This window comes from Chanodichthys erythropterus, chromosome 13 (genome assembly GCF_024489055.1).
Source record: "Chanodichthys erythropterus isolate Z2021 chromosome 13, ASM2448905v1, whole genome shotgun sequence".
Taxonomy (NCBI): domain Eukaryota; kingdom Metazoa; phylum Chordata; class Actinopteri; order Cypriniformes; family Xenocyprididae; genus Chanodichthys; species Chanodichthys erythropterus.
This window is the reverse complement of record NC_090233.1, coordinates 29,690,127-29,702,732: the sequence shown is the minus strand read 5'-3', so window position 1 is coordinate 29,702,732 and position 12,606 is coordinate 29,690,127. Positions and strand designations below refer to the sequence as shown.

General features: G+C 34.6%; 1 protein-coding gene across 2 annotated transcripts in view; it reads left to right on the top strand.

The window, feature by feature from the left end:
• atp2a3 (ATPase sarcoplasmic/endoplasmic reticulum Ca2+ transporting 3) overlaps positions 1 to 12,606 on the top strand; it is a 63,210-nt gene that overhangs the window by 42,323 nt on the left and 8,281 nt on the right. For both annotated transcript variants that reach the window (XM_067405583.1, XM_067405582.1), the window contains exons 9-14: positions 3,959 to 4,047; positions 4,196 to 4,298; positions 6,630 to 6,761; positions 8,935 to 9,051; positions 9,511 to 9,729; positions 10,326 to 10,661. In XM_067405583.1, the coding sequence (XP_067261684.1) occupies positions 3,959 to 4,047; positions 4,196 to 4,298; positions 6,630 to 6,761; positions 8,935 to 9,051; positions 9,511 to 9,729; positions 10,326 to 10,661 (996 nt within the window). The remainder of the gene's footprint in view (positions 1 to 3,958; positions 4,048 to 4,195; positions 4,299 to 6,629; positions 6,762 to 8,934; positions 9,052 to 9,510; positions 9,730 to 10,325; positions 10,662 to 12,606) is intronic.

The following is a 12,606-nucleotide window of genomic DNA, read 5'->3' as shown; positions in this document are numbered from 1 at the left end:
TAAGCAGCACAGCTGTGTTTGACATTGATAATAATAAGAAACGTTACTTGAGCAGCAAATCAGCATTATTAGAATGATTTCTGAAGGATCATGTGATGCTGAAGATGGAGTATTGACTGCTAAAAATTCCACCAGAGGAGTAAATTACATTGTACAATATATTAAAATAGAAAAAAATAAATTAGATTAGATTGTATTAATAAAATAATTACTATTTTTGCTGGATTTCTGGATGGATAAATGTTTCATTGGTGAGCATACGAGAAATCCTACCGACCCATCGAAGGGAAAATAAGAAGGGGAAATAAGATAAAAAGTATATTGCTGAAATCAAATAAATACTTTTTTGCACAATATATACATTTTATTAACTCGGTTCATAAAGATTTTTGGAAAATCTTCTATTCTTCTATTGAAATAGTGTATGTTAAACCATGGTGATGGTTCAGCAGTCAAAGAATGATACAATTAAGTAACAAAGTCAATATACTTGGAGGGTAGATGGTTTATTTGTAGAACATGATGAATTATGGTCATTTGAATTCTGAAGTTTCTGTGAAGTTATTAGGGTGACGTCCAGGCCTATAAATACCTAAAGATGACGTTACAACCAAACATAGATTTTTCACTAAATGAACATGTCAGAGTCAAGCATTCCGAGGTCAGAGAGTACATTGTGATAGTGAACAGGCAACTGGGTCTAATTTTGTTCCTTTTCCTCCTCTTGCCCAGTTGACAATGTCTGTTAGCATGGTGTTTGACTGTGGAAATGGAGCAGCACAGATTCCTGTGTAGTAGACCACAAAAAAATAGCTTTTTTCAGAAAAGAGAACCTCCCGCATTTTAAACTTGTGGTTAGAATCAGCTGGCCCACTGTTCCAACAATTAAAAAAAAACGGCAATCACATGCTATGATGTTCCCAAAAATATGCATCTAATAATTATTTGCTCTTTATATTCACTTTATAAAGTAAAAAGTACTCTGTACGAATGCAAAGAAATGGCACTGTGTGTACCAGTAGTTATGATTATTTGGTCATTACTTTATAAAGGCATATTTTTTTTGAATGAGAAGACTGTTCCTTCCTGCAGAGCAAGCTAACTCAATAATCCATTTATTTTAAGGGCTTAGGGGCATGATCTAGCCCTCTGATTGCTGCCGCCTGCCTCTCGCTTTGTGTTTTCCACAATTAAGTTTTGTGTGTGTGTCCCTTTCAAACAGGAAGCAGGAGTACTGTGGAGCTCAAAGTTTTACAGCTTAACTGCTTCATTAATTCTTTAATCAGACACATTTAATTGAGTCTTGCATTGAGTGAAGTCATGCCAAGAAAGGATGTTTTTTCCTTCTGCGTGTTTGTACATTTGTGTATGTGTGAGACGACCTTTCATTTGACCTTGCATTTAAGGAACTGCCCATACATGGCTGCTTGGCAAGTGTTGTTTTAGCCACATCTAAGTTTAGATGCTTCATTTTGGAGCTGAGTGCAGATATTGATATGAACCTGCTTCTGGTAGTTCTGTGTGTATGTTTTAGTGTCCATGCAGCTTGAGTTCGACCGCAGTGGCTTTTAATCATGATAAAACACATTGCAGCAAGTCCACCTACTGCATAATCAACATTTACGACACCTCGTAAGATCAGGATTCATTTTTACTCATTCCCAGCACCCACCTTCATTTCAGACCTGTCATCCGAACAGAAAGGTGGGGTCTGCGATCAATGACGTTCGCCAAATTGGCTTTATGAGTTCCATTCCACCATCCACCTGTTTCATCTGCCCCTACGCCCACATAATGGGGGATGGGGATAGTGAGAAAATAAGATCTCTCTTCTCTTCACTGAAACTTGCCCAGGGCTGCTTCTGCTCCTGCTGGCTCGTTTCAGTGTGATGAATGCCATAGCAAAGACTGCATGTCAAAAAAAAAGAAAAAGAAAGAAAAGAAAAGAATAGAGTCATTATGGGTTTGGCCGATTTGTCTGAGGTTGTCAGGCTGAACTCATCTTCACCTCTTTGAACACATTTATGGTGTTTATTCCAAAAATCAGAATCACTTTATTTGGTTATAATTTGGCCTTGGTTGTGTACACAAGACAACACAATACAGTATAACACCTGGAGTTAATTATAATAGAACTGGACAAATTTCAGCCGAAACATGGGCAAAGTGATTGTTTGCTCTTTTTCACCTCGTCTGTTTTCATTTGGTCCAGTGAAAGCAGACAGTTTAGTAGGAGGCAATAGTTTATTGTACTCCGTGTTGTCTGTTGGCAGTTGTGTGGAGTGTTGGTTCAGACAGGGAAGAGCTCATGCCAGGCCACTAAACATAGGAACCTACCCACCACCAGTGGATTATGACATCATTGCTCTGCCTCTGATTGGATAGGGGATGAGGGAAACCCCAGAGCTGATGGGTGGAGCCACAGCTGTCTGTTGGTGGTTGTTTTTTTCCTCTTCTCTTCTCTTCTCTTCTGTTTTTTTTTTTTTTTTTTTTTTTTTTTTTTATGCAATTGGGGTTTGTAACCTATTTTCAGAGAACTCCTTTTCTTATTCTTCTTTAAGCCATGTTTTCTTAGGCACAGTTGTGGAGTTTGTTTTTCCAACTTATTTATTACAAGAACCACTTTTAAATGGTAAACTTATGAGCATTTAGAGCTTTATGTACCAGGATTTCCTCATGGAAAACCTGGGAATATCAGGGAATTTTAAAATTGTCATTTCCTGGCTTGCGGATGTCTTGGAAATGAATAAAACATTAAACTCATGAAAGTTTCTATAGTGAACATAATTTGTTTCTAGTTACAAGGCTCAAGAAAAGTGTTTTTTTTTTTTTTTTTTTTTTTACTGCCAGCCCATTTGGCCAGTATTTTTTATATTTAATCATTTTTATTTAAAGGATTAGTTCACATCTGAATGAAAATTTCCTGATAATTTACTCACCCCCATGTTATCCAAGATGTCTTTCTTTCTTCAGTCGAAAAGAAATTAAGGTTTTTGAGGAAAACATTTCAGGATTCTTCTCCATATAGTGGACTTCAGTGGGCTTCACTGGGTGGAAAGTTCAAATTGCAATTTCAGTACAGCTTCAAAGGGCTCTACGCGATTCCAGACAAGGAATAAGAGTCTTATCTAGCGAAACGATCGGTCATTTTCTAAAAAAAAAATTAAAAATGTATATACATTTTAACCACAAATTCTCATCTTGCACTAGCTCTGCGATCCACAAGCATGACGTAATCACGATACAAAGGTCATGCGTGACATAAGTGGAAGTACCGATCCAGTGTCTACAAAGCGAACGTGCAAAGATTAAGCCAAACACCCTTTACAAAAAAAGGTAAAACAGTGATATTGGATAATTTTATCCTACCGTGGTACTTCCACCTACGTCACATGTGACCTTTCAACTTAATGCGTGGCTGAGCAGTGCAACACAAGCATTTGTGGTTAAAAAGTATCTACATTATTATTATTATTATTATTTTTTTTTTTTAAATGACCAATCGTTTTGGTATTAATAATAATAATAATAATTATTATTATTATCATTATTATTATTAAACATTCCTTTCAAAAGTTTGGAGTTCTTTTATTCAGCAAGGAAGCATTAAATTGATCAAAAAGTGACTGTAAAGACTTACATTGTCTTTAAGTTATACTGATCAACTTGGAGTAGTAGTGTGTATATTTAGAAAATGTTAAATTAACTTTTTAAAACTATTAATATATAATTAAGTTTTAATATATATAATATTTTTGACAGGGCAATCTCAAAAACAAAAATCCTAATCCAGTGCTCATGAACAACTGGAAAGAAGCCATAGAAATGAATTGTCAAAAAAAAAAAAAAGAAAAGAGAAGTAGTGTAACCCTGATGTACAGGGTTAACCCTGTATGTTTCATTAATCTGCATGTTTCTCATGCTGTCTCTCTCCCTATCTCACTTCTGTTTCTCTTAGATGTTTGTGGTTAATAAGGCTGATGACACCAGCTGCTCCCTGCATGAGTTCACAATCACTGGCTCAACCTATGCTCCGGAGGGACAAGTGTAAGAGCGCACACAAACACACTCAGAGCCCTTGATCCTTTCCAAAACATCATGTCATTTTTACCTCCTCCATATAATCTAATGCTCATTCTGGATACTTAGTTTGTATTTACCTCTCTTCATCTTACAATAACTGTCTCTTCCTTAGGCTGAAGGCTGACAAGCCGGTGCAGTGTGGAGATTATGATGGTCTTGTGGAACTGGCTACTATCTGCTCCCTGTGCAACGACTCTTCTCTGGACTATAATGAGGTCAGCGGTGTGTGCGAGGAGCTTCTCATGCATCTAAGCCTCGCATGCCATATTTACCCTTCTGAGTTTAACAAAAAGTCTTGTTCAGTGTTTTTGAGCCTGTCCTGCTCATTGCTGAAGTGTTAACCATTCACCCTGTGTTCCTCAGTGACAGGCAGCTTTTTAATTTGCTTGTTTTGTGCATTTGGCTTGTATTTCTCATCTCTGTGCCATTGCCATGGTATCATGGTTACTGTGTTGCGTAATATATCATTTTCCATGGTTGTCAGGTTGGGTAAAGGACAGGGCAAGTTAGGACAAGCCAAAGATTTTTAAAATGTGCTTTGTTGTTGAAGGCACCCAAACTAATGTTATAGAGTTAAAGGATGCCACTAGAGTAAAAATACATTTAGGGCCAGATTTACAAAACAGTGCAAATGAGCTTGAGAGTGCAGTTCCAAAAAAGCACAGATGGGAGTGGATAGGTCTGCATGTGATCTACTGACGACGCACAAATTAAAGAACTCAGATGCAGCCGGATCATTTTCATAATGACCAATGCTATCTACCAAGAGCAGCGTAAATTAGCATCTGGTTTAAGACATGCTTCTTTGGGGTGGTAAATAATGGTGCAAATACCAGTAAATTGATTATGCAATAAGGTCAGCCACAAAAATAACTGTTGTCCTCGCCGTTTCAATGCTAATTATTCACTGCACGTCTTCAGTAAATCCTGACTGTAGTTTTTAACACCAAAAGGGGTTTGTGCTGGTGCAAGCTGTTAGCAAATTTAAATCGGCAGGATCAAGAAAATACTAAAACAGTCTTATAACTGTATTCTCGCCATGTTTTTAATAGGATAAATAATCACTAGATGAGTAAATATCATGTTTCACTACCACAGCAAGCCTTGCTTCCTGGAATAATGCAAATATTTTAGGATAAGAGCTCACCACCATCCATAAAGTGAACTGCGAATCTAATAAACTATTATAGATAGTTAACATAGGAACTATGTGTTTGAATGACGAGTAATAGTTTTAGGCTGTTTATAGTCTTTAGGTGCAGCTATTATAGTTACAAACAGGGTTCCCATGATCATGGAAAACCTGGAAATATCATATAATTTTAAAATTGTTATTTACAGTCTTGGAAAGGTCATGAAAATAATCTATTTTGCAGCATACCACTGTTTAGAAATTAAACAGACAGGATGTTTTTGATTTTACTATAGACATTAGTACATTTCAATGTATAACAATTCAAATCTATAAATAACAAGTATTGGTTCTTAACATACAAATTAAAATCTGCTACAGCTATGAAATAATTTTTACTTTTACATACATTACCATTCAAAAGTTTGCGATCAGTAGGAGATTGGTACTTTTATTCATCAAGGACACATAAAATTTATCAAAAGTGACAGTAAAGACATTTATATTGTTACAAGTGCTTTCCATTTCAAACAAATTCTGAACTTTGTTCCTCAAAGAATCCTGAAGAAAATCATGGTTTCCAAAAAAATATTAAGCAACACTGAAATCTTTCTTGAGCAGCCAATCATTATATTAGAATGATTTCTGAAGGATCATGTGAGACTGAAGACTAGAGTAATGCTGAAAATTCAGCTTTGCCGTTACATGAATTTAATTACATTTTAAAATATATTTAAAAATGAAAATTTTTAAATTTTATTTTATTTTAAATTACTATATTTTGATAAAATAAATGCATCCTTGGTGAGCACAAAATAACTCTTTTAAAAAAAATCTTACAGACCCCAAACTTTTGAACACTAGTGTACATGCATTTTCTAAACTGATTTGCATTGAATGTTTAACAGTACCAAAGAATCACATGCCATGTGATTTTATTTTAAATATATATATATATACATATACATATATATATATATATATATATATATATATATATATATGTATATATATATATATATATATATATATATATATATATATATATATGTATATATATATATATGTATATATATATATGTATATATATATATATATATATATATATATATATATATATATATATATGTATATGTATAACTATTTAAAATATTATAATAGGATTATATAAATATAATAGGATTATATAAATATTATAATAGTTGCTGGACTTGTACAGAGTTGGATTACTTTGTTACAGTACATACTCGCATGGTCCATTGCTTTTATGTGACATTTAAAGTGCACAGTAACAGTAATCATTTCTGAAATGAGTGCATGACTCTAGGATTATGCAAGTGCCGTATACTACATGTTGTTTGTGCTGATAGGGCACTGAATGTTTACACACTTTTGTGCTTATGCTGTCCCGCAGGCTAAAGGAGTGTACGAGAAAGTGGGCGAGGCCACTGAAACTGCGCTCACAACGCTGGTGGAGAAGATGAACGTGTTTAAAACGGACCTCTCTGGACTCAGCAAAGTGGACCGAGCTTCAGCATGCAACTTGGTAAGAAGGGAGCCATGGGGTGCAACAGGATATGAGACAGACTGCAATAAAAGAGAACATAACGGGAGAGTTTGTGATGAAAAACGATAAATAGAGGGATAGATAGTTGAAGCTTCAGAAGATATATTGGAGCTCATAAAATTTGGCTAGTGGTGCAAAGCAGGCTATTTAAAAGAAATGAAGACATGGTGTCTTTTTATAGATATATATTATAATATAGGAATTGGGTAGGATTAAAGGATGTAGAATATGGTCATGCAGAATAAGGCTTTAATATGTGCTTTATAAGTACTCAACAACACAGTCAAGTGTGATGATACGGATTGGCATGTGTATGATCCATCAGTATAAACAATATGATTTGTGACTAAAACCTTGAAAACATGATGGTAAATGTCTCCGTCTAACACACAAACACTCTTAAGAAGGTAAATCCATGCCGATTGGTGTCAGTATGATGTGAAAGACCACTGGGAAAACAACAAAAACAGTCTTGATCCTTCTCTTCCTTTTTCCCTACGGGAATCAATTTTCTCTGAAGGAGTGAATGACCAGCAATGCTTTATTTATTCTGCTGACCCCTGAATCCTTCTCCTTTCCAAAAAAGAAAGTTGGTCACACAGACTCCCAGAGGCAAAGCATAATATTTAGATAACCAGGCGAGTGTATGGAGAGGTTATCTAAACTTTCCACTCTGATCCAAAACTTCACTGCCCTTTGGAAATGAAAAAGAGACAGATCTTCTGTCAGCACATATTGGTGGTAAACTTTCAAAGATGTCAAATGGTTGAATAGGCACATAGGGGGAGTTAGATTTTTTTATTTATTTTTTTTTTTTTAAAAAAGCTGTTGAGGATAGAGAACACAGGAAGCCTGCTGAGGAGTGACGTCATGTTCTCAGATAAGCTGGAAACGGGAGACACTGGTTTTCTCACACATGCATGCCTTATCTAAACATCTGTAGAATGACTGAGTAGATCATCTGATCCCAATATAAAAGAGAGCCACAGACAGGCAGCAACAGAGACAGAGCAAGATGTACTGTAGGTAGGTCAGTGTTAATGCCTTCTGTTCTCATGTGATGGAGGTGGTTTCCACCTAGTGGCAAAATGATACCGTTGCATCACTGAAAGTTTCTTTTGCATATTTTATTTTTTATTTTATTTTATTTTTTCAAAAGAAAATGCATAACAGGGAATTATGGGGGATGATCTGATCATTATTTATGATTATTATTATTTTTTTTAGCAAAATATTTTTATTTATGCTAGAAATATGTACATTCCCAAATCAAAATTTGGGGGTCAGTAAGATTTTTATTTTTATTTTTATTTTTAGAAATTAATACTTTTATTAAGTAAGGACACGTTAGATTGTTCACAAGTGACAGTAAAAACAAAATATTTCTATTTCAAATAAACATCATTCTTTCTATTCATCAAAGAATCCAGAAATGTAAAAATGTATCACTGTTTCTACAAAAATATTAAGCAATTAAAAAATGTTTCTTGGCAACCAAATCAACATATTACAATGATTTCTGAAAGATCATGTGACACAGAACTAAAGTAATGGTTACTGAAAATTCAGCTTTTCCTTCACAGGAATAACTTGTATATTAATAGAATTTTAATTTTTTTTATTTTTTTTATTGTACTAATATTTCATTTCATATTACTGTTTACTTAAATAAATGCAGCCTTGGTGAGCATAAGAAACATCTTTTAAACAAAACCTTTCAATGTTTTTTCATTAAATGTGAAGTGTACTTTTTTTTTTTTTTTTTTTTTTTTTGTAAAAGTATAAATGAAAAGTTATATGCCTTATTGTTTAACCCTGCGGTCAGTTGTCTGAATGACTAACCTCTAGAACTGTCACCTGCATGAGTACTGTGGGTCAAACTTTTTTGGAAATATGTTTGAGCTGCTGCTATAATCTTTCACATTTGATGTGATTTTGATTAGAGTCTATAACACTTTTTTGAGAAAACTGCTACAGTGTTGCATAGAGTCTGTCAGTTATTGTGTATTAATCATTGTGTATTAAGGCAGCCCTAAAAACAGCTGAGAGTGACATCTTACCCAACACGCAGACTGACATTAGAGAGTGTTTCACTTTTGTTTAATGTAACTTCCCTCATTCTCTCTCCTTTTTCTTTATTTCTTCCCCCTAGATTATCAGAAAACTAATGCAGAAAAAATTCACACTGGAGTTTTCCAGAGACAGGAAGTCCATGTCTGTATACTGCACTCCCAATGGCTCAAACTCTCAGAGCAAGATGTTTGTCAAGGTACTTTTAACTTAAACACACATACAAAAACACATACTTTCAAAAGTAACTTTCCCCAACACTGCCAATGCATTACAATATTTTGTAATAAATTCAATTACCTAGTTACTTTTTATGGAAAGTATTGCATTACATTATTTTTGCATTACTTTTTCTCATCTGGGCTGGTCTTGGTTGTTGTTTAAAATAGAAAAAAAGTTATATTTTTAGCAAATGTAAAGGCCCTTTCACACCAAAAGTACAATTGAAAAAGGTAATGCAAATACACACCTGTACAGTAGAGGGCGCTCAGAAGTAACTCAGATATTTTGTTGTAAATTTAAAAGTAATGCATTTCTTAAAAAAAGTAATCTGATTACATAACTTGCGATACCCCCAACACTGATCATCGGACATCTAAAAATACCCTCAGTAAACTTTGCTATATTTCATTCATCCTATCATTCTTTCCGTATGTAGGGTGCTCCAGAGAGCGTGATTGACCGCTGTCAGTTTGTGCGTGTTGGTAAAGACCGTGTCCCGTTGACCATGGCAGTAAAGGAGGAGCTGATGAGCACTATTAGAGACTGGGGTTCAGGCAGGGACACACTGCGCTGCTTGGCTTTGGCCACACGAGACGCTCCCCCTTCTGATGACAAAATGGACCTGGAGAACTCTGTCAAGTTCGCGGAGTATGAGGTGAGAGAGTTTGGATGTTGTGTAGAATCTTTATACACATCTGCTCTGCGTTGTTTACCACAATAGTTTTACCAGTTATCTTTTTTAAACTCATTTCGCTTTGTATACAATAATGTATTTGTATAATGTATAAAGTATTTGAACACTTAAGTGACACTAAAAATATACCAGTGTCATTGCTTTATATAGCAAAACATCAAGAGCTTTATTTTAAAGCAGGATAACACAAAGACACTTTTCAAATGTCTTTTGAAATAGAATGTATAGATTTAAAATTATGTATTAAAACCAATTTTAATTAGTTATTACTATAGTTTATATTAGATTTACGTTTATTATTAACAATTGTCTATTAACAATTAAAGCTATATATATGTATATGTATGTATGTGTATTTATTTATTTTTTTTGGGTCTTGCTTTTGTTTGTTTAATGAAATTAAAGTGATAATTCAACCAAAAATGAAAATCATCATCTTCTGAATGATGACAGAATATTCATGTTTGGGTGAACTATCACTTTAAATTCATAAATTTTGCATGTGGATTAACCATGTAAATTTATATCTCTGGGATTAAATTTGTTCATCTGTTTAGTCAAATCTCACCTTCGTTGGCTGTGTGGGGATGTTGGACCCACCCAGAAAGGAGGTGATTGGCTCAGTGAAGCTGTGCAGCAAGGCCGGTATACGTGTCATCATGATCACCGGGGACAACAAGGGCACCGCCGTGGCCATCTGCAGACGCATCGGCATTTTCAAGGAGGATGAAGACGTGGAAGGAAGGGCCTACACGGGTAGAGAGTTCGATGACCTAACTCCAGAGGCCCAGCGAGAGGCTGTGAAAAGGGCACGATGCTTCGCCCGTGTCGAGCCTGCACACAAGTCAAAGATTGTTGCTTATCTACAGTCCTTTGATGAGATCACAGCGATGGTGAGATATAGTGGTTGGTGACTGGTTTCACAAATGTTCCTCAGAAAAAAACTGTTAAAACACCAAAAGAGGGTCCGAAATAAACATTCGCCAACCACCCAATAGTAGTAAACATTGGCTTAAAAAAGTGAAAGTCAGTCATGTGTTGGCTACTTTATTAGGAGCTACAACATAATAAATGTTTTAAATTGAATTGTAAAAACAATAGTCTGACCCTTCCTGATGTAAGTTTGCTATTATAGTCAATAATTTCCTCAATTCACCCACCATTAGCCTTTTTAATTGAAATTAACATGAAAATAGTCATGGAATTATTAGGCATTAACCTAACATTTAATATTAATATTATTGTATCATCTAATTGCTTTGCTTTTGGTTTGAGTAAAATAAAATATGCTTCAATACCATCACCAATGAATAACTTTTAATACACCATGAGATCATAGTTGTCGCAGTTGGGTTGTTAATACGATTGAAGGTGCCAATTATAAATTTAAAGAGCTGGGATCATATGAAGGATGAAGTCTCTGATTCTACTCTGCAGTCTCTTAGCAATAATATAATATTCTGCAGCACCTACATCTCTGAGACAGACAGCCTTGTCTTTTATGTTAATTTTCCCTGCTGGAGTTATGAGAGCATGTCTGTGCTCTTCCTGTTCACACGCTGTCGCCTCCAGCTCTGTTGTATGCATGTGTCTGTTTGTCTTTGGGGACTTGAGGTATTTCCCAGACATCAGTGTGTATGACAGAGGGTGCTTTGCTTCTTTCAGAAGAAGAAAACAAAGATTTCCTTATCCTCTTCTTGACTACTATTTAATCCCCAGCCTATAATAAGCTGTTACCTAAGAGTGAATATAACCCTCTGGTGTTGTGCGGTCATTTTAGACTGAAAAAAAAAAAATGTTTGGAAATTTTAAAAATCGGAACTTCATCGCAATGGTACAAAACTCTGACTTTTATGTCACTCGCTATACGAGCAAATGTGGAAAATTAAGCCAGAAGACTTGAATAAGAGATTGAAATCAAGTTGATATAGCTCTGATAAAGCATTCCTGTTCATTTTTGTTACACTTTTGATGTTCTGTGTAACAAAATGTCTTTCTCTGTGTTCAGGTTTGACTAGTAAAATTAATGCAAAAACTGGCACTTTAAATCAACATTTCTGACAAAAAAAAAAACAAACAAAAAAAAAAAATTATGACCAAAAAGTAGCCTTTGAGAATGTCTAAATATATGTCCAAATCCACAACTTAATAAAAAATAAGTTTTCATGTCTAAAAACAACTAGAGAATTTCTAAGACTTTTTACATAGAGCTATATAGGAATCTAGTGGTTACACCGTTAGATGTTTTTCTTTTTTTACTCCCACCAGATGGCACTAATCTGCCTTCGAAAAATTGGATTTTCAAAGGCATTGTTTCTATTTTAACATGAAATACAGCTTTTAAATTAGAAAAAGTTTTATTATTATCAGTGAGGGAAAATGGATCATAATTATTGCATAAAATGAATTAGTACCATGAAATTCTCTCAAAATACAAAATAAAAACAAAAAAATATTATTGAACAAAAAATATATTACATTAAATTTTACTGAAAATAAAAAAATAAAGTTACATTTCAGGTGTTTCAATCACTTGACCCCAAAATGAACAATACCAGAGGGATAGTCTACATTTTGATCAGCAGTTCTCTTTATGAGCACAATGTGGATTGAATCTTTACTTTAATCCTTTATATAAATTAATAGACTTTAAATTGACTCTTTGATAAGCCCCACCCCTTTTGGTTACTCTTGCCAACTCAGACAAGCTTTACAGAACATACCATAGAAAGGAATTGGTTGTTTCTTGAACAATCTTTGTGTGTTCATACTGATGTTAAACATTTTCATTCAGGAATGACGTCTGACATATGCCACAATTGAGTTTATCCAGCAGAT